The following is a 23,092-nucleotide window of genomic DNA, read 5'->3' on the forward strand; positions in this document are numbered from 1 at the left end:
CCACCGCCTCCTTCCAGGTCTAGATCATGCTCCAGGAACTCTGGGCCCAGGTAATCCTTACCCAAACGACCCAAGTCCACTTCCTGGACTTGGCAAGACCTGGATAAGTCTCTTCCCTAAGTCCAGCTCCAAGGGAGACAACGCAGACTCCTGGCTGCATGTGCGCCAAGAAGCCAAGGGCAGCAGGCAGTGCAAAGGGGCGTGAACAGGGCGGGAGGTGGGAGGGAGGTTCAAGAAGGAGGGGACCTGCGTTCACCGACAGCTGATTCATGCTGATGTACGGCAGAAACCAACACACTATTGTAAAGCAATTATCCTCCAACTAAAAATAAGTAAGTTTTAAAAAGTGGAGGAAGCATGAACAGGAGGAGGCTGGAGGTTGCAAAGGTATTGGCTGGAAAGTGGTAGCACTGAACCTGAGAAGTCTAATTCTAACTTAGAAATCGGCCTTCTACAGCATCACCAACTCAATGGACATGAACTTGAGCAAACTCCGGGAGATAGCGGAGGACAGGGAAGCCTGGTGTGTGGCAGTCCATGGGGTTGCAAAGAGCTGGACATGATTTAGTATCTGAAGAACAACAGCTTCCAGGTATACTGATCAAAGTAAAAAAACAAAACACATTTTATAAGCTTGAAAAATTTCTCAGGGACTTTCCTGGCAGTCCAGTTGGTTAAGACCACACTTCTACTGCAGCAGGCATGGGTTCAATGCCTGGCTGGGGAACTAAGATCCTACATGCCATGTGGTGCAGCCAAAAGCTGGGGGGGTATCAGTTTAAAAGTAAAAACAGACACCTGGTATGTAGGCTCCAGGCCTGTGATTATGAGCAGTGCTTACTTCTATGACCCCCACCTCCTGGGCTCCATTTCCACAATTATCACAGACACAAGTAAACAGTTACACAAGTTACGCAACTATCCCCCCCACCCTCCCCCCCCACCACACACACACACACACACACACACACCCTCCCCCCACCACACACACACACACACCCTCCCCCCCACCACACACACACACACACACACACACACACACACACACACGGGCTCTTGAAGGAAAGGCCTGGGTTGTTCATCCTAGCATCTCAGGCTGGTGTCCAGAGTGTGCAGGTCCTCAATAAGCATTTGTGGGAGGCAGACAGGAAAGGAGGACAGAAGGAAGATCCCTAGCTGCAGGCTCACCTGGGTGGCAGGCATGTCTTTAAAGGGGACGTGGCCATTGGCCAGCTCACAGGCCGTGATTCCCACACTGTAGATGTCAGACTTGGCATCGTAACCCTGGAGATTCTGTATCAGGAGAGAAAAGCCACAGGTCACTCCACTGGAGCCTTGGTCGTTGTTCTTAGACAAAGAAGCAGGTGGAGCAGAAACTCCCCAAATCGGGACGAGCTGCGAGGCTTCCCTCACCTGTACACTGAGGAGTCGCTGCTATTTTGGAATGAACAAGTGTCTGGCTAAGGCCATGTGGGAGCAGGAGGAAGTGCTCTGCTTAGCACAGGGATGCAGAGCGCGCCAAATGCTCGAGAACTCGGTGCTCTCTCTTCCCATAAGATGGGAGCATCTCTCAGTGCAGCTCAGGACCCGCCAGGGGTAATGACATCACCTGCCAGGGACACAGCATCCCTGTGCCGCAAGGGGCCTCCCAGGTCTACCGGCCAACAGGAGAGCCCTCTCTCCAAGAACCCCCAACTCAGCTCAGAAGCAGAGGGCACCCCTCATCCCTAGAATTTCCTGAAGGCCTCCTTGGGGGCGGTATCACAAGTTGGTGGGGGTGGGGGCTCCTGAGATCCAGGGCACCGACCTGCTGGAGGACCTCTGGGCTGAGCCAGGGCAGAACCTTGATACTGTACTTGGGGAAGTCGTGGACCACACGCTGCCGCTGCCCGTGGCTGATCATGCTGAGGTTGCTTCGTAAACCTGACAGGTAGACCTTCCCATCAGCGGAGATCAGAACGTGGCTGGCTTTGACGCTCCTGTGGGTGGGGAGGGTGTGTCACTGGGCGGCGGAGGAGGCCCTCACAGCACAAAGCTTTGTCTTCACACACTAGACCCAGCCAGCTCTCCCCCCTGGGGTGTGTATTACACACATACATACAGATCACTGCTTCCCTGGTGGCTCAGTGGTAAAGAATCCACCTGCCAAGCAGGAGACTCAGGTTGGATCCCTGGGTCAGGAAGATCCCCTGGAGAAGGAAATGGCAACCCGCTCCAGTATTCTTGTCTGGGAAACCCCATAGACAGAAGAGCCTGGTGGGTTACAGTCCATGGGACTGCAAAAGAGTCGGACGTGACTTAGCCACTAAACAACATATATATACATATAATATGTGAGTACACATACACATATATATTATATATACATGAACATGTATTTTTGTGAAAAATTTCAAACATATGGAAACAGAAAAAACATCATGACCCCATTTACACATTACCAGGTTTTAAAACTTATTTATGTTTTGTTCAAGTTCTCTTTTCTGCTCACAGACCACTCTTCCTCTAGTGACTTCCTCTGCTGCCTTTAATCTGTACTTTCTGTCTGTAGGTGTTCTCATAAAGTGTACTGCTGTTTCGCACGCATTTTGTTTTGACCTAACGGTACTGTTAGGCAGCCCATGTTTCAGGGTTATGTTTCTGAGCTCCACCGTGCTGCCAATGGTATACACCTCACTGTTGCTTCTAATTGCCACCTGCACTCTGGAGTGGGGTCTGACATTTACTAATCCATTCTTCTAGGAAGGGGCACTCACATTGACTCTAACCAGCACGAATATGAATACAGACGTCTATGCACACATCCCCTGAGGGGCCTGTGGGAGGGCTTCTTTGGGGTGTGCACCCAGAGGCAGCACCGATGGCCCCGGGTCTGAGTGACGCTGACTGGCTGCGTGGGGCCACCTTCTACCATCTGGATGGGAGGCCCACCTCCTCACCGCCCTAGTCCTCACCCAGCGTCTGAATCCCTGCCAGGGCCCCCATGGGCGTAAGGTGACATCACCTTGTTTTCATTTGATTTTCTGATTCTTGCTGAGTCATGTGTGACTCTTTGTGACCCCATGGGCTGTAGCCCGGCAGGCTCCTCTGTCCGTAGGATTTCCCAGGCAAGAATACTGGAGTGGGGTGCCGTTCCCTGCTCCTGGGGATCTTCCCGACTCGGGGACCAAACCTGAGTCTCTTAGGTCTCCCGCACTGGCAGGCGGGTTCTTCGCCACTGCGCCACCTGAGGAGCCGCGCTGAGTGTCTGTTCGTATGACCATTATCAGTCTTTTGGGTTTTCCCTTGTATGAACTTCATATCCTTTGCCCATTTTTCTATTGCTTCGCTATCTTTTTCTTACCGATTCACAAAATTGGTTTTGGACAAAATGAACAGCTTCCACACTCTAATTCCTCTCTTAACTTTGTCCCTGGTGCCCTGTATTAGAGAGAAAGCTTTAATCTTGATATAATCTAATCAAATCCTTTTTTTTGGCCTTATGTTTTTTGTGTGTAAAACATTTAGAAGTTATGGTACACCTCAGGGCACAAAAATATTTCCTTGCATTTCCTTCTGTGTAAGCCTAGAGCTTGCATTTAGGCCTTGCAAACATCTGAACTACTCCTCTGCACGTGGAATTAGGGAGAGGTCCTGGTTGTACCATCTTCCCTACCCGGAACTGCTTCTCCCCAACACCATCTACTGAGCCATCTGTCTTTTCTTGAGCCCCCAAGCTGAGGGCTGACTCCGGGGAGCACACCCCAGCAGGGCCGCTCCAAGGAGGGAAGGGGTGGGTGCAGAGGCCCACGCTGGCTAGTCAGTCCCCTCACACAGTCCTCAGGAAAAAGCTGCTCGGTAAAGAGAAAGCCAGCAGCTTCACACGGACAGGGCAAACGCTCCGCGCCCCCAGCAGAGGCAAGGGCCGGACTCGTGCCTCGGTTTAACCTCTGGCTTGACTGACTTCAGCCTTCAGCCGTTCCTTTGAGGGCTCACGATCCCAGACACCGCTCGTGTAAAGGGAGAGAGGCCGGCGAGAGCGAGCACCTGTGCACGTAGCCCATGTGGTGGATGTAATCCAAGGCCTTGAGCGCCCCCTGCAGGATGTAAGCGATGGCCAGCTCGCTCATGCCGTCCATGAAGTGCGTGCAGATGAGGTCCTTGGCCGAGCCTGAGGAAGAGGGCCGACGGGACAGGGAAGGGCGGCGGCACGTGAGCGAGCTGCTGGCAGAGCGCGCAGAACCCCTCTCCGCCAGGACCCCCTGCCCACTCACCGTATGCCATGAACGACGTGACGACCCACAGCTCGTTGTCCGCGATGAAGGTGGCTCCGTAGGGCAGGATGTTGGGGTGGCTGAAGAGTTTAGAGACATGGAGTTCCCCCTGCAAGCATTGGTGAGCTGCAGTCAGAACCAGGGGCAGCAACGGCCCTGGTGGTCCTGTGGCTCAGACTCCACACTCTGCAACGCCAGGGGCCCGGGTTCGATCCCTGGCCAGGAAACTCAATCTCACATGTTGCAACTTACAGTTCGCATGCTGCATCTAAAAGAGGCTGCATGCTGCAACCTGGTGCAGCCAAATAAATATTAATAATAATAATCAAAAAGAACCAAGGGGCACCGAGGAGAACGCGCAAGATGGTAGTGGCAGTGCAAACACTACGGGGACCGAGAATCCCGGGAGCCGCCGGAACCGGGATGACAGGAGCCAGGCTCTGCTGTCTCTGCAGGGAAGTCGGCCCTGCTCCGCCAGCTTCTGCCTAGCTCTGGCTCTGCCAGCCAATCCTAAAGGGCCTGAGAACCATTCCCCACCGCCAGGGCAATGGCCGAGACAGCAGAGGGTGGCAGGGCACTGCCTCAGAGACAAGAAAACAGACTGCAGACTGAAGACTCGGGAAGTTGAAAGCTTAGCTCAACCGCAAGGGCCAAGGCACACCACTCTTTAAGATAAGAAAGCAACAACAACAACATGTTTGCCTATTACAAAGGCAAGTGTTGTTAGAGATGGGAATGTGGAAAGAGCACACTAAGAACAACTACTAAACGTTAGAAGAGCTTTCTCCAGCGACCTCCGGTTGAGAGCTCCTTTCCTCAAAAGCAGCTATAGAAAGCATAAGACTGATGGAATTCTAAAGTAAATTTGGACAAAAGATGTGAAAAAAAAAAACTGGACAAAAGAACTGCAGAAACTCCAGGGTCCTGGCCCCTGGGAAATGAGCCAAGGCCAAACAGCCAGCCCCTTCTAACCTGTCCACAGCTCTACAGAATGAAGAAAAGAATCACAGAGCCCAATGCGCTCTCGAACAAACTCAGGTATGTTTTTTTTTTTCCAAATAACTGAGCTAGGATTGACTTTCTGTCCCACCCTGAGACCCACAAACCTACTCTGAACATATGAACTGGTATTAGAGCACCTTCAGATGAGTTGGATTCAGAAAAGCGCTGTACCTGAAGAAGGGGAAGGGGCCCAACCAACATTGACTCAGGCCCTCCTCCCTGCACCAGAAAAGAGACTGAGTGTGGAGCTTGTCACTTACTAGTGTGTATGTGACCAGGGGTGAGTTACTTAGCCTCGCTGAATAACAAATACATGAATAAATGAGCCACAGAGAGTCTCTAGAGAAGCGGGAAATACACATCGGGCTGAGCAGTGGCACACAACCCTTAACACCAAATGTCTGAGATCCTTCACCGAGAGCTTCCTTACCTTCTTGGCTTGGTCCACTTTCGTTTCCTGCCAGCTATTTCAGAAGACAGATGTAAACATCCTTGTAATTACTACTGGGACTACAGCCCCCCTCCAAGTGTCACAATCATTTCTGATTACCTGTAAGAACGTCACCATCTCGTTGGAGCAAGCCTCGAGGTTAATCCTTCGTACCGTCACATACTCCCCTGTTGGTTTGTACCTTGCTAGATTCACTGTCATCAGGTCCTCGAATCCTTTGCCTAAAAGAAAAGAAGGCCGTAAACAGGGACAAGAGCAACACCAGTTTTCATCTTCTTTAAAGAGACTTGATTTTAGAATGAATATATGTATATGAGTAACTGAAACGCTTTGCTATACACCTGACATTAACACAACATTGGCAATCAACTATTCCCCAATTAAAAAAAAAAGACTTGATTTTAAAAGAAAATTCAAGTTAAAACTTTCACTTCTGTTATGTCTTGATTTTTTCTTCTTCTGTCGGTTCCTTCTCAGACAACTATTCTAACTGATGATGGCCCAGGACACCAGAAGCGTGCAGAAGAGAACTGAAAAAGAGCTCCTCTCCTGAAAACGTGATTGATCTCTTTCTCCATACCTCAAAGAAGAAAACCACAGAAGACCCTCCCCAAAAAGCCAGCTTTGTCACCACATATCCTGCTAACTGGCTGACAAGCTTCTGGCACACGTTCATCTGAGGGTGCTGAAAAGACCAGTGCAGTCCCCTGGAGCATGACAGTCCTGGACGTTACCTATAACGGTGAGCAGCTCATAACACCCTCCCTCTGGCAGGAAGCTACTCATGATCTCCGGCTTAGAGAAGGGTGCTATCGACTCTGAGCTCGCCTCATTGGTCTGCAGGAAAAGAAACACGGGTTAGTGAGAGAAGCTTGGGCACAGGCGTGGGAATGGGGAAGACAGTAATTCAGACCCATGAGGAGACTGGCATCTAAACAAACATACAAATTTGGACTCTGGCGCAGTTCCAGCACTGTTTGATGAGAAAGGTAAAGTAAAATCTCACCAGTGCAGTGCAGTCACTGGCACCAATATTAAGAGTACGTGTGAGGGCTAACTACAAATATGGATGGGGATGAGGGTCAGGTGTAGTTGACAGTTGATTTGCTTGTCCTTCTCAACAACTGGCTCATCTCATAGCTAAAAGCTGTGGCTTTAGCTGGGTCATAGCTAAAAGCTCTGAAATTCTTACCTGGGAAAGGATGTCCAGAGAAAGGCATATTTAGAAAAGAGAAGGGAGATGGGTGGGTAGGGGGTTCTCTTGGATTTCCAGCTGCATTAGGGTCCTATTTTTAAGATCCTGATTTAAAAAAATTCCCAAAGATCAAACGTTGAATCTCACTACTGGCCATAAGAGTCTCCCTCTTGAGCAAACCGAGAGGCCAGCCAAGGGATTTCCCTGGCAGTCCAGTGGCTAAGACTCTGAGCTCCCAATGCAGGGGATCCAGGTTCAATCCCCAGTCAGGGAACTAGATCCCACAGGCCACAACTAAGACCTCATACAGCAAAATAATTTAAAAAAAAAAAAAAAGAGGCCAGACTAGTCATTCCCTGACATTTCCAAGGGAAGCTAGAAAACAGCTAACGCATGGGGCTACAGGCAGGGAACAGAACCATCGGGTCTTGGCCCTCATCCCAGGGAGCAGAAGGGACCCGCTCCCCGTGCACTTCAGCTGCAGATGAAGCTGGGTCTCAGCCACTTCGGATGCGGGCATCACAGATGAGGTCCCGATGGGAAATGCCCAAAAAAGTAAACGGCAGGCCAACAGCTCTTCCTTCAGTTCAATAGGCTCAGTGTCCTTCTTCCAGATCTAACTTTATCTGTATTATTTAAGGCCTATCAGTACTTTTCTCTTGGATCCTCTTTTCTTCAGATGTGTGTCTAACTGAAAAGAAGACTCTTAGACCAGCTCGTATTTCATAGGCTGCGTTCATAAACCTGCCCTCTGATTAGGAAAAGGTCTTCAAAGACTCAGAGGCTCTTGGCTCAGCATGAGCCAGCAGTGTGTGAGTTGAGAAATGTTCTGGTATCACTTTATGGGGTGTCCCTGACATTTGAAACACATCTGCTTTCAAAACAACTGATGCTGCCGGGGGTGCAAGAAACCAAACGGGATTTTGTCTCCAGCAGTGCTTACACTAAGAGGAACCCAGTCAAGCAAAGTTGAGCCTTGTCAGCAAAGTGCAGTCTTCATTTAACCGACTTTACATGTCTAAGGTTCACCTATACTGCTGTATTTAGCCACAGTGTGTAACATTCACCTTTTGAACAACTTCAGTCTATCCTCCCAATGATGATGGGCTTTTGGGGTTGCTTTTCAGTGGCTGTTATGAACTGTGCCACTAAAAACACACTCGAATGGGTCCCTTGACACATACATGCACGAGTTACGCTAAAGCTTATACTGGGCAGTAGAACTGGAGGTCACAGGGTATACAAACATTTGACTTTAGGAGAAAAATGCCAAATTGGTTTCTAAAAAGGTTATATCAGTTTACACTCTCGCCAGCAATACTCTTGCTCTTGTCAACCCAGCTTTTCCTCAACACTTGGTGTATTTGGACTTAATTTTTGCCAATCTCTTTGTGGGTTTGATTTATACTTCCGAATGCTAATGAAGTTGAGCATCTTTTCATGTATTTACTGGCCATGTGGATTTCCTCCAGAGTGAAAATGCTTCTGTCTCTTGTCCATTCTTCTATCATTTTTTGCTTTCCCCAAAGCAGGCCCCATGGAGCACTGATCCTGGCAGTTAATGCATAAAAAACAGTCTACACACCCAGTTAAGTTACAACATGCAACACACTCCATCTCATGGACGATCACAAGGGGTGCACGCATGTTAAAGGTTTTGAGAAGTTCTGCAGTTTTGACAAAGACTAACACTGTTTAACCGAACATATTTCTCAAAGCTGCCTTGTGTGTCTTACATCTGTTAAATCTGGGGGAAGATAATTTGGGAAAGGCTATCTGAAGCAAAACATATGGGATAATGCTAAGACTCAAGGCTTAGGGGCCAGGGAGAGGCTGAACTTGAACTCAGTCTGTCACTTGTGTCGTGACCCTGGGCAAGTCCCTCTGACCCCTGGGATCTCCGTTATCTCATCAGTGGAATAATTCCCACTTCACGGAGTTGGAGTTGCTCAGACGATGAGAGGAGGTGAAGTGCACAGAGCTCAGCGCTGCTCGGTGGATCACAGGTATTCGGTAGACATGAATCCTATTCCCCTCCCTCTCCTGCTGTCTACTTTTTGGTCGTTCTCCTGTTCCACAAAGAAGGTGGAACAGAGAAAATGGAGAAAACAGAGACTCCTAGAGCTTGATCCACGGTTAAGATTGGTTTGCTTTTGGTTTCTGCACATAGCTGTGCTTTCAGATGCTTTGAAAACAGATTCCAGGATCACTTAACAGCTACTGCAGCTTCTTCAAAGTCTCATCTTCAGACCAGATACTGGTTACTACACGCCAGGTGCCTCACGCAGCTGAGAGAGATTCAGACCATCAAGGAACAAAACAGAGTAGCGATCTGAGCAAAAAGCCTAAGCCGAGAGCTGCAAGGTGGCGACCCCCAGCTGTGGAGAATCTCAGCGGCAGGAGGTGCTCATCGAGGAGACAGCCATCATAACCTTGAACCTGAAACCTGCTACACATATTCTCACTCTGCTTAGCTGTTCTCTCAAGTATCAATCTACCCTCAGGAAAAGCAGGGTCGCCAGTTAACAGAAAATCCAGGGGGCTGCTTTCAGACCCAGCCCCTACTCTGGCCTCCGAGGTCCACCTGACTCGGCCACTGCCTCACTGCCCGGACTCGCTGCACCTGACCCCCGTGAGCAAGTGGTCGTAGCAAATGCACGCCAGCTGTCCCTTTGGATCACGCCTGACCTGCTCCTTCCCTGCTCTCCCCATCTTCTCATCGATGCTTCCTCACCTCCGAGGCTGCAACTTAATGTCATCTATTCTAGTCAAAGGAAAGCAGGCTCCCAGTCACTTTATTACGTCACCTCGCTTCTTCTCCCGCACTGGGATCACTGGGATTTTCTTTGTGGGGATCACTGCAGCTTGTCTACTGTCTGTCTTCTATGCTAGAATATAAGCTCTGTGCAGACAGGGCCTGTCTGTCTCTTCACCGATGTATTCCCCGAGGCACAACCATGCTGGCATCTACTTAAAAAAGAATCATTTATGGGACTTCCCTGGTACGGTGTGGCCAAAAAAAGGAAAAAAAAAAAGAAAACTTAAGCCAACATTTGAACTCAGGTTTTCTGCCCATGACCTTGTTATTTCCATGGGTTGAAGAGGAGAAGCAAACGTACCAGCCCGTTCCACTGGAGACAGTTCAACAAACAGACCTAGGCTATGAATGCCAGCCCTCCTACAACACACCCTCTAGCTCCTGTTACCAGGGAACTCTGCAGATCAGAATCCGACACCTGCATGTGAGAAAGCACTGTGTATTTTAGCAGCTAACAATATGGCCCCGATGAGAACAAATCTAGAGCGACTGTGTTTTAAGGTCTCTCCTCTGATCTCTAGGCAAGATGCCTTGTGTTTCTAATTTGAAAAAGAGGACTGTGAAAGACACTTGAGTCCTGAGATAAATTTTTTTTAACATGCATTTTAAATAACTCCCTTTAGAAAAACTACAGATGGGATACTTTTTCTTAAAACTACCCACCTCCCTTCTCTTGCCAAGAGTGCATAGAAGACATACTACCTATGCCCTTAAAGCCATACTTCTGTTGAGCTTAGGTAAGGAATGATTCATTTAATTACGCATATGATTAGCTTGTAACCTGACAAACGTATTTCAACTGTTGACTACAGAAAAGTACTTTAAAGTGTTTTAGAAAACGGAATTCTTTAGGTGACTGGGCATATGAATGAGTTCACTGGGCAGTTTGGAACTTTACGAAATGAACTAGTGCTGACTGCTTGGCCCCTCGACCATTCTGTCCCCAACTGCCTGGAAATGACCCTAAAATGGAGGCTTTCTGGGTTGCGGATGTTCTACAGTCTGAACTCAGAGAGAAACTGATCTTTATTTGGGAAAACAAACAAAGGCAATAATATTTTGAAAGGAAGAGGTTTGGTCTGATTTTCCCACAAGAAAGGCAGGTTAGTCCATTATACTGTTTCAGATCTGGACGAGGTCAAAATTCAGATGAAAAGGATGAGATATGAAGTTCATTCTCTTTAAACACAGCATGGCATAGTTTTATTAGCGTAATGTGTAATCTCAAATTGCCTAGAGAAAGAAACTAATTCGATCAAAGTCTTTTCTTATTTCCCCTACTGTGAAAAGTAATTTGTTCATTCTGAAGCATTTGAAAAATACATAAGCTACTGATATCGAGAAATGACCATTAAGTAACTTTGTTTAAAGAATATAAACCAAAATGCAATAAAGCACACAAAGACATTATCTGTGAAATGCCCAACAAATAAGTACATTCAACCTCCCACAGGTTTCACACAGGATGACTTTTGGTAAAATCAGCAGCAGGGGAAATATAAAAACTATATACACCTGGCGCTGTACTGAGGAAGAACACCTAACTGTTCGTATAGGGCACGTTTTTGGTCTCCTGACTGGAAAATATTCGGATCTGACAGACAGGCACTGCCAAGCAAGCTTCACTCAAAGATAAACTCCTAAAAAAAATAAACTCCTAGACAGCAGCATTATCTTTCACCCACCTTGGAGCTGCCTGCAAAAGGCACCAAGGTCGTCACTGGAAAAGAGGAAGAGGTCTATGGAGAAAAGGACTCTGATTCTCTCTGTATAAGACACTGATTCACCGTATCAGAAACAGCTTGGTTTGCTGCTGTTATTCCCATTGGTAAAATAAAGTAGAAGAGTCAGAAGTGGGGCAGGATTCTTAAAACTTCTGCCAATAAAATATTATATTTTCTGTTTTGTATATTAAAATCTGGGGGTTTGTTTTTAAAGTAGATTTGAAGTCCTGCCTTATCATCTAGACAGAGATCTATATTCTCTCTGTGGACTGAAATCTATTATTAATTGACTAAGGACAGAAAATATAATGCCACTAGACACTGCAAGATAACCACACTAGAGTGTTGAAACTTTCTCTCTCTTCTGTTTTGGAGAGGGCGGCCAGGTGATTGGGAGAGCTAGGAGGGGGAGGAGAGAGAAAGAGTGCCTGCGATGTTTTTTCAGTTTTCAAAGTACACATCAGAATCCCTCCAGGGTGAAACCTGAGTCCCCACAAGAAGAATGATATTGCAAATAAAACTCAAGGGCAGACGAGCAGAAATGTAAAATGATAAGCCAACCAAAAAACCAAAAGGAGCCCCACAAGTCAACTCCATGCAACAGCCTTGGACCAAGAGCCCAGGAAGCCACTCACTTTTCTCCGGGCGTCACCCGCAGGCTGCTCTGGAGTAGAGAGATTGGTTGTTGGCATTTTGTGTTTTCGGCAGAAGACACACCCACATTCAGAACAGCAATTACTACACTTAGAACTATATTTATTAATAGAAACCACTTAAGTCATTTATAGCAAAAACTGCCTGCAGTGCTACATATAAACACACACACACAGAGATTCACAGTAAAAATGCTGCTGATACACAGGGTTTTAAACATGAATCTATGGCTCTTCAAAACTTGGCAAGACTCTTATTCTACGGGTATTCTTTACTGAGTACGACTCAATTGCTATAGTTTCAGTTATACAATTACTTTCCATCAGCAAGCAATATTACTTTCAATAGGCTGGTTTCAGACTCTTACACTTTTATAAAAATTCATTATAAAATTATAGACATTGTTGATTTCCCAGGGAGTACAGGAAATAAAAAATAGATTTGCCAAAAAAAAAAAAAAAGACAAAAGAAGTTTTAATACAGCAACCTGTGTTTGTGGGACCATTACTGAATTTGATTCTTCAGTCAGATACATCCTGTTCTGAATGAAAATAAAGCAAAGGCTTTTGGGCCCTCTGCTATGCCTGGTGAACATGAATAAAGCATTGGACAGCTTAAATAACTTTCTGCTCCAAAAGAGGACAACTTCTGTATCTGTGCTTTTTATTTTCTCCATTCTGAAAAATAACCGAAGTAAAGATTCTAACTGCAAAGGACTGGAATGATTACACATCTCCAAAATATCTGCAGAGTAAATTAGCCTCAATTTATCAAAATAAGATTTTTGTGTGTGTGCCATGGATCAGTTTCCTGGTATACAAATGGCAGGAGTGGTTGCTTAAGACAGGCTTCTTACAGTCAAAGAAAAGAAGCCAGGTGAACAGGTGAAAGGAAATGAAACCCAGTCTTCATAGAGCAGAAGGCAAATCCCAAGCTGTATCAACCTGAATATACACTTCATTAAGCTGTAAACAATATACAGAACAATTTCTTCATCTTCCTCAGATCAGAGACTAGGCAATTATCAAAAGACACCCAGAAATCCTACACTCAAGATACCGAAATCAAAATCCATTCATCTAATTCACATAATCAGAATATTTTAAACTAATATAAACTGGACTTCCAACTCAATTTTCATCAGTGCCAGTATTTACTTTTAAACCATCGTGTTACCATTAGTGACGGGAAGAAAATGAGAATGGGAGCAGATATAGTATTTCTGCTCCATAAGCCTTGCTTGTACTGTGTAGATTATTTTTTGTTTATAATCAAAACAAAAATAACTCATCGTTTTTCTAAACTCTCATTTGTCTTTTACACAACCCTTCGACAAAGTTCATGAATAATTCAACTCCAGAAGTTTTCTGAGTGGCATTAGGGAAAATAAATTAATAGGTACCACCTGGTAACTAACGTGTTTGAGTTTTCAATTACTCAAGGCTTTCAGGGTATTTTGGATCAGTTAACCAACATAATCTGATAAGCCATTTCCTTAGCTATAGGAGCTAAAGTGAGTATCTATGGTGTTCAGACACAAAGAATGGGGCTTTATTACTATTATTTTTATAGAAAAGGAATTTTCCTTGCCTTCAATTAAGATCACAGTTCCCAAAACAGCTCAAAAAACAGCCAAAGGGAAGAGGTTGGGTCTATTAAACTTCCAAATTGTAAATCTACTTTACTTTGAATCAACATTTAGGATTTACAATAGGAAGTTAGTGCCTTTGTCCTGACAGATTTTTTCCTTTAGTCTCTTTTAAGTCTCATGAAAAGATGAGTCAACTAGATTCATCATAAAACCATAACTTTTATATCACTGCTACCTCTGTCCTGATTATAATTTTATTTTTTAAATCTTCAAGGCTAGAGGCTTTTAAACACCTATTTTTTTCCTTTTAAGTATTTCAACTTGACAAATACTTAGAAGAAACACGTGTGCTTTTAAGTAAATACTGGCTTTTTAACAATTAAGACAGGCAAAGGACAACTAACTGCCAGATTAGCCCTCAAATTTGGGGGGAACCATGGATTCAAAAAAGAGCCAAATAAATATAACAACTTTCCCTTGGAATTGCTAATGTCTATAAATTGATTGTAATCAAGAAAAGGGTAGTGATATTTATCCTGAACTGATGGCTAAAAGCCATACTGTACTTACCTCCAAATAGTTCCAAATCTCTTAAGCCCTCAACAATGAACTTTTCCGAGACCCACCGCTAAAGAGGAAAACCCCAGAGAGAATTAGTACTTCTTCCAAGCCACAAAAAATTAGCGATCAGCCATTAGAAAGACAAAAATACAACTATGAACACTGAATCATGCAGTATAGTTAGGCTACATTACTAAGGACAAGTTTTGAAAAGAAACTGGGATTCAAATCGACTGAAAACAATAGATTAACTCCTTGCTCTATTCTTCTTTGTCTAATTTGGTGAGCAATTCTTAAATCTAACAGACGACAAGTATACTGGCCCTAATAATGAGGACTGTTTTTGTCCTTCCTGTATATAAAACTGTCAGTCCATGGCTGTCTACTATAGATGCTTTGGGTCATTATTGCCAATTTGAAAAAAATATGATAAATTCACAGCACAGAAAACAGGGATGAAACAGGGTTTCACAAGCCCCTAGTAGTTTGTAAAAGGAATCAGCCAGCTACATATTCTTTTATCCAGTAGGAGTTCTAAAGACATCATCAACATTTATATTTTCTACCAAGTTTACAAGGATTGAACTAGCATGACTGATCTATGGTTTATATAACTGGCCTATTTCAAACGAGTATGGGTTTCCATCGTACCAATCAGAGGTCTGGTTTCACCTGAATCAGGCTGAAAAAGAAAAGCAGCTCATACATAAAAGCCATGGGAACAAGGCTGCATTTCACTTAAGGCTGGTATTACCTTGAATCAACATTTAGAGTTTACAACAGGAAGTTAGTGGCTTCCGTGTGTGCTCAGTCCCGTCTGACTTTGCAACCCCCTGGACTGTAGTGTAGTCCGGTAGGGTCCTCCGTCCATGGAGTTCTCCAGGCAAGAATACTGGAATGGGTTGCCAGTTCCTTCACCAGGGATCTTCCCCACCCAGGAATCGAACCCACATCTCCTGCACTGGCAGGTGAGAACCTTTACCACTAGCGCCACCCGGGAAGCCCATCGGCTTGAGGGTCTTCTTTCCACTGGGTAGAGTTCAGGCCAAGGAAGGATTCTGTATTTTTTTTCCCTCTTAATAGCAAAGTTTATTCTTTCCAATATAAGTTTTATTCTTATCCACATAAACACAAGAAAAAGATAAGGAACATTCAGAAATACGTTGCAAAAAAAAAAAGTTACATAATAAGGACTATGAATTGAAACTATACCATCATTCTCTATCCTTCTCTGTATCAATTTTTTTCCAAGTAAAAGAGCAACACCCTAAATAAAAAACTTGATATAAAATATTCATATGCACTGTACCACAAAATATAATTTATACCTTAATATTTAAAGAAAGTGGTATATTCAGGTAATTCCCTGATGGCCTAGTGGTTAGGATTCCAGGCTTTCACTGCTATGGCCCAGGTGCAATCCCTGGTCAAGGAGCTGAGATGCCACAAGCCACAAAAGAAGGTGGTCTATTCACAATGTCTCATTTTACATATACACTGTTAAAGAATTTTAAAATGATTACTACTGCATTTAAATACTTGATATTAAATGCTTACGAAATCATGGAAGCTAAACCCAGTATTTGTTCTGAGGTCATTTTAGCTAGTGAAGTTCTCAGGTGTAATAAATTTTTTCAAAGAGTCTTCAGTTAAAACCTATGATGGCAGTTCCCTGGCAGTCCAGTGGTCAGGACTCCGTGCTTTTACTGCTGATGGCCTGGGCTCAAAAAAGTGTTCCAATGATTACAATTTGATGCTGATTTTTAAAACCCACAAACTCACTGAAAACGCGCAGGACACAGACAGATCATTAGTGGGTGCATATCTGTGATGAGAAGGGCCAGCAACTCATTTAATGTGTGACTGATACTCATGAAATAAGCCACCTTGTTTCTTTTCTACCAGACGAGCTGGTGGGCATATGATATTCTGTGTCTCCAATCAGCGTGCGCCTGCAAGTTCTGTTCTTTGCAGTGGAGGCTGCAATGCCTGCCTGACTTTCTACATCTCTCCCTTCTACATGATTCTGAGCATCACATTGAAAAAAAAAAAAAGTCTACAATATCTGCTAAAACACACTGCTTTTTGGAAAATAAAAATAGTAAAGGCAGAAGAAAAACACTCACCCTAATTCGCTCTGGTTTACTTACAAGAAAAGACATGAGTTCCTAACGTGTAGACCTACTTCAATTTCAAAAATTTAAACCTAAAAGGAAAATAGACACAAGTTGTTAGTCAAGTCCACTTTTGTAGAAATATCTGTTGATTAACAAAAACTTACTGAGTCTACCGTCCAAAGCACTGAACTAAACCTACAAATTGCTAGACTATAAAGACATTTTAGAGAAACTTTCAGTGACAATAAACCTTTCAAATACATTCTGAAATACTGCATCTCTGTAAGGAAAATGAAGTTTGTTATAGGTTTTTAGAAAAATTTTTAATTTCTCTTGACCCCTTTGTAGAAGCAATTACCTTTAATTCTTTTGGTTGCTTACCCTTCTTTTTAATCATCGTTTTTACATGTTGTTTACATGTGATGACTTACCCATTTTAGACATTTATCTACTAACTTCCCACCATGGTAGGTGAAAACTAGGCTCTCCTACATCAACTGCACCCTACTTTCCTGCCTTCATTCTCCCAACATAGTTCTGACATAAATTCTGGTTAAAACCATGGTCCAAATTTACATTACTATGACTACACCAACACGGTTCTTGTGTGCTAAATTGCTTCGGTTGTGTCCAACTCTTTGTGACCCCACGGACTGTAGCTGGCCAGGCTCCTCTGTCCATGGGATTCTCCAGGCAAGTATACTAGAGTGGGTTGCCACGTTCTCCTCCAGGGGATCTTCGTGACCCAGGGATCGAACTCCTAAGGAGTCTCTTATGTCTCCTGCGTTGGCAGGCAGGTTCTTTACCCCTAGTGCCACTTGGAAAGCCCGAGGACTTGGTTCTTAGCACAGGCAGACAGTTAGAGACGACTATGTCTTTTGTCTTATACACTCATTCTCCCACCCCACCCCCAGCAGAGTTAATAACTGCCTCATTTTTTCACTTGCTTGTTTTTCCATGTAGTTATTAACTTTTTCCAAATACCTCAACATTTCTACTATTAGTCTTATCAATGTATTTTTCCATACACTCAAACTCATTCATTGTAATTTTTCCCTGGGGACTGCCTTCCTGAGGCCCTCCATCCTCTGGCTATAATCTAGACTAGCTACAAAGTATTCAGCCTTTTTAATGTGGAAATGTGGGTCTTCCAATTCTGGGGAATATTATTTTTGTAGCAAGAAACAGCAACAGAAATTCTAATAGTTAAAGATGTACTTCTAGGATTATCCACTAAAGTTATATTTCACTCCTACAACTTTCTACTTTCCAGGAAACTTCTTCAAAGTTTATTTTCCAACCTTTTTGCTAAGTTTCATATTTTTGTTACCCATTCCCAGGACCTTTTGCCACTTCTCAAATGTATGTTTTTTCATATCATCCTGATTTTGTTTTATGTTTGCTATTTATAGTTAAGAATTTATATCTAGAATGGCTAAAGCATAATACATCATGACCAAAGAGGATTTAGTTCAGGAATAAAAAATCAGTTTAACATTAAAAAATGAATCAACATACACAAAATTGTTTGTGAAGCTGCTTGCAAATAAAGAACAACCAATTTTAAGGAATTTTTTAAAATGATGTAATTTTATCTTATTAACTGAGTAAACAAGTAAAAATACAATCATTTCAACAGATGGAGAAAAACCATCTAACAAAATTCAAAACTAAGCCACAAGTTTTTTTTAAAAAAACCTCTTAATTAGTCAACTAGGAATAGTCAAAAAAGAATAGGATAGAAATGGGATTTAACAAGTCAACTTGGTAAAAGATACATATAAAAAATTTATAGCTAACATCTATTAATAGTAAGAAGAATGAACGAGTTTCCTCTAAGGACAGAAATAAAGCAAAAACGTTATCACTTCTTTTCAACACTGTAATAGTGGTCTTGGCCAATGCAAAAAGGCAAGAAGAAATAAAAGGCATACATACGGGAAAAAAAGATGTAAAATTCTTTATTCATAAATAACAAGACTGTATACATAGAAATCTAATGGAAGCCACTCAGTCATGTCTGACTCTTTGAGACCCCACTGACTGTACAGTTCATGGAATTCTCCAGGCCAGAATATTGGAGTGGGTAGCCTTTCCCTTCTCCAGGGGATCTTCCCAAGCTAGGTCTCCTGCATTGCAGGCGGATTCTTTACCAGCTGAGCCACAAGGGAAGCCCAAGAGTACTGGGGTGGGTGGCCTATCCCTTCCCAACCCAGGAATCGAACCGGGGTCTCATGCATTGCAGGCAGATTCTTTACTAACTGAGCTGTTAGGGAAGCCCTACGTAGAAACCAAAGTATTCTATAAGAAAAATCATTTAATTTATAAAGAAAATTAATTTATAAAGATCGATTATAAAACCCAGTTGTATTTCTATATATAGCACCAACCAATCAGAAAATGAAATTTTAAAAATACCATCAATAAACCAATGAAAACATAAAATGATTAGGAATAATTTTAATAAACTATGAGTAAGACCTGTAAAATGATAAAACACTGCTAAGAGAGATTAAAGATGATCTAGCTAAAAGATATGCCATGTTCATAAATTGGAAGACTCAGTATTATTAAGATGTCAATTCTCTCCAAACTGATCTACAGATTCAGTGCAATGCTTATCAAAATCCCAGCAGACTTTCAAAAGAAATTGATAAGCTCAGGCTAAAATTTACATGGAAATATGAGGGACCTAAAATAGCCAAAATAATTTTGAAAAAGAAAGTCAGAAGACTTTTATTACCTGAACCCCAGACTTACTTTATTGCTAAAATAATCAAGATGGTGTACTTTGGTCTAAGGATAGATATATGGGTCAATGAAACAGAACAGAGAACCTAGAAATAGACCCATACATATATGGTCAATTACTTTTCAAGAGAATGACCAAAGTAATTTTATGGGGAAAAACAGTCTAGATACAACTTGATATTTATTTAGAAAAAAACGAACCTCAATGCTGACCTTATACTGCACACAAAAATTAACTTGAAATGGATCATAGAACTAAAGAAAAAGTTAGAACTACTAAAGAAAAGAGAGGAGAAAATCTTCATGATCTTGGGATAAGTAGAGATTCAAAAATAGAACATCAAGAGCATAAAACATAAAAGAAAAATATGACAAATTAATCTTTATCAAAATTTAAAATGTCTGCCTTAGAAAGACACCACTAAGAAACTGAAAAGATTGGGAGAAAACATACTCTGTGTGCGTGCGTGCGTGCGTGCGTGTGTGTATCTACAAAGTACTTTATATACAGAATATATAAAGAATTTCTATACTCAATAAGATAACCCAGTTTAAACAATGGCAACACATCTGAACAGAAGATAAAGGAGTGGCCACTAAGCACATGAAATGATGTTCAACATTACTTGTCATCAGGGAAATTAACATAAAACCACAATGAGATACCATTAAACACCCATCAAAACAGCTAAACATAAAGACTGACAATACTAAGTGTTGACAACGACATCAACCAGCTGGAACTCTCGTACATTGCTGGTGGGAATGCAAACAACTACGGCCCCTCTGGAAAATAGTTTAATAGCTTCTTATGACTCAATAATTCTGCTCTAGGTCATCTACTCAAGAGAAATGAAAACATATCTTCTCATTAGCTTGTATATGAATGTTCATAAAAGCATATTCAAAATAGCCCCAAGCTGAAAACAATTCAAGCATCTACCAACTGGTAAATAGATTTTAAAAATGTGGTACAGGTCAGGAAGCAACAGTTAGAACTGGACATGGAACAACAGACTGGTTCCAAATCGGAAAAGGAGTACGTCAAGGCTGTATATTGTCACCCTGATTATTTAACTTATACGCAGAGTACATCATGAGGAATGCTGGGCTGGAGGAAGCACAAGCTGGAATGAAGATTGCCAGGAGAAATATCAATAACCTCAGATATGCACATGACACCACCCTTATGGCAGAAAGTGAAGAGGAACTAAAGAGCCTCTTGATGAAAGTGAAAGAGGAGAGTGAAAAAGTTGGCTTAAAGCTCAACATTCAGCAAACTAAGATCATGGCATCTGGTTCCATCACTTCATAGCAAACTGATGGGGAAACAGTGTCAAACTTTATTTTTGGGGGCTCCAAAATCACTGCAGATGGTGATTGCAGCCATGACATGAAAAGACGCTTACTCCTTAGAAGGAAAGTTATGACCAACCTAGACAGCATATTAAAAAGCAGAGATATTACTTTGCCAGCAAAGGTCAGTCTAGTCAAGGCTATGGTTTTTCCAGTAGTCATGTATGGATGTGAGAGTTGGACTATAAGGTAAGCTGAGCACCAAAGAATTGATGCTTTTGAACTGTGGTGTTGGAGAAGACTCTTGAGAGTCCCTTGGACTGCAAGGAGATCCAAATAGTCCATTCTAAAGGAGATCAGTCCTGAGTGTTCATTAGGAGGGCTGAAGCTGAAGCTGAAACTCCAATACTTTGGCCACCTGATGCAAAGAACTGACTCATTTGAAAAGACTCTGATGCTGGGAAAGATTGAAGGCAGGAGGAGAAGGGGATGACAGAGGATGAGATAGTTGGATGGCATCACCAACTCAATGGACATGAGTTTGGGTAAACTCTGGGAGTTGGTGATTGACAGGGAGGCCTGGCGTGCTGCAGTCCATGGGGTCGCAAAGAGTCATACACAACTGAGCGAATGAACTGAACTGAACAGACACCAATGTAATACTACTCAGCAATAAAAAGGGACAAACTGGTGATACAGGCAACAATTTCAGGTTAAGGGGGAAAAGTAAGACACAAATCTACACACTCTTTCCATTCACGTAAAATCCTAGAAAAAGCAAAAGTACGACAGAAAGCAGGTCTTGGTTGCCTGGACCCAACAGTAAGATAAGGGACCAACTTCAAAGAGACACACAAGAACTTTTCAGGGTGATGGAGAAGTTCTCTATCTTTATTGAATGGTGGTTATGTAAGTGTACTTGTCAAAACTCAACAAATTGTACACTTGATATAGGTATATTTTGTTACAGGTAAATTATATCTGAACAAAGCTGATTTTCAAAATAAAATTACTAACATAAATACTCAGATATGCTTTTGAAGATCTAGAAAAAAAATCAGCCATATTTCCATTCTTTTTTTCAGGTGGGCTAGGGTTGTGAGGGGCTTCCCTGGTGTCTCAGCTGGGAGGAGAAGGGGACGATAGAGGATGAGATGGTTGGATGGCATCACTGACTCGATGGACATGAGTTTGAGCAAGCTCTGGGAGTTGGTGGTGATGGACAGGGAAGCCTGGAGTGTTGCAGTCCATGGGGTTCCAAAGAGTTGGACACAACTGAGCGACTGAACTGAAGGTTGTGAGGGGCTATGTAATCTGCTAAGAGATGTGAGAGGAGGGAGGTGAAAAAAAACCAGAGAAAGGAATGTTAGTTAGAAACCAGTATAATTAAAAAAAGAAAAAGAGGGAATACAATTATTCTGGGCCACATCTGTGGTGATATGAGCCTGCGGCAGAAAGAATATTGAGAAATAGATGGGGATGGGTGGGAGGGAGGCTCTAGAGGGAGGGGATACATATATATAATTATGACTGATTCATGTTGTTGTAAGGCAGAAACCAACACAACATTGTAAAGCAATCATCCTCCAATTAAAAAAACAGACGGATAAGGACAAAGAAAAATAAGTTAGTAAGGACACCATAAGTCACTGAGTCTATCCGCCACTCTTTGGTAGAACAGCTTTATAAACACCTGGAGTCTCTGCTTGAAAACTCACTACCTAATCAGGGAACCTGTTCTACCTGTGAACAACTCTGATGACTTTTTTGTGTGTTTGCCTGAGTAACTGCGAAGAGTAGTGTGTCAAAGACAAAACAGGAAAAGTCAGAGATGGAAGTTATTTTCGTGGAAAGATGAGTTTGAGTTTTTAAGTTATGCTGCAGTTAAGAAACCAGTTTTATATCCCAAGTGGAAATAGCGTTTAGTTAGAAAAGTAAGGCTGATGCTTAAAAGAGGGGTTAGAGATGGCTCTGTGGACTTGGGAGTCAGCAGCTAAAGCTGTACGAGTGACAGAAATTCACTTCAGAAGAAAATGCTGAGAGAAAAGCAGAAAGCTGGGAAGTAAGCATTGGGATAAGTTCATATTTAGGACATGGAGCTTCTTTTAGGACATGGAGCATGAAAGGCAATGGACTTCCCAGGTGGTGCAATAGTAAAGAATCCACCTGCCAATGCAGGAGAAGACAGAGTCAAGGATTTGATTCCTGGGTCAGGAAGATCTCCTGCAGCAGGAAATGGCAACCCGCTGCAGTATTCTTGCCTGGAAAATTCCACAGACAGAGGAGCCTGGCGGGCTACAGTCCATGGGGGCCACAAAGAGTTGGGTACAACTGAGCACATCTTCAAAGGCAGGTAGGAAACGGAACCCAAAGAATAAACTTTAAAGACCCTGCTTCCCCTCGGGGACCACTTACACTTTTCCAACCTATTCATCTTTTGCCTGTCCTTTCGCTATAGGAAGTCCTATCAGACTGCCCCACCCCACCCGGGTTAGATGCTTGACCTGTGTATTCAATCCTTAGACATACCACTCTCCCAACGGCCTATTTATCATTTTCTGTCACTAGAGTCTGTGGAGGCAGGGAATGCATCTTGTTTACAACAAGGAACAGCATTCCCAGGGGCGACTGTGACCAACACTTAATATGGACACTCTTGTGTCTGTTAAATTAATAATA

The 23,092-nt window shown here is 43.1% G+C and overlaps 1 protein-coding gene across 13 annotated transcripts in view; it reads right to left on the minus strand.

The window, feature by feature from the left end:
• The window catches only part of STRADA (STE20-related kinase adaptor alpha), a 30,986-nt gene that overhangs the window by 6,197 nt on the left and 1,697 nt on the right, over window positions 1-23,092 (minus strand). For 3 of the 13 annotated variants that reach the window (XM_018065336.1, XM_018065335.1, XM_018065334.1), the window contains exons 1-9: window positions 16,376-16,411; window positions 14,259-14,316; window positions 12,079-12,107; window positions 6,441-6,543; window positions 5,806-5,927; window positions 4,254-4,362; window positions 4,027-4,150; window positions 1,808-1,979; window positions 1,189-1,293 (exon numbers count right to left, since the gene is read on the minus strand). In XM_018065336.1, coding sequence (XP_017920825.1) covers window positions 1,189-1,293; window positions 1,808-1,979; window positions 4,027-4,150; window positions 4,254-4,362; window positions 5,806-5,927; window positions 6,441-6,543; window positions 12,079-12,107; window positions 14,259-14,316; window positions 16,376-16,411 — 858 coding nt within the window. Of the gene's footprint in view, window positions 1-1,188; window positions 1,294-1,807; window positions 1,980-4,026; window positions 4,151-4,253; window positions 4,363-5,805; window positions 5,928-6,440; window positions 6,544-12,078; window positions 12,108-14,258; window positions 14,317-16,375; window positions 16,456-23,092 lie in introns of those variants that run through there. The other 10 variants (XM_018065333.1, XM_013972090.2, XM_018065340.1 and 7 more) reach the window with 6 other exon arrangements.

The sequence above is a fragment of the Capra hircus genome, chromosome 19 (assembly GCF_001704415.2).
Source record: "Capra hircus breed San Clemente chromosome 19, ASM170441v1, whole genome shotgun sequence".
Classification (NCBI taxonomy): Eukaryota; Metazoa; Chordata; class Mammalia; order Artiodactyla; family Bovidae; genus Capra; species Capra hircus.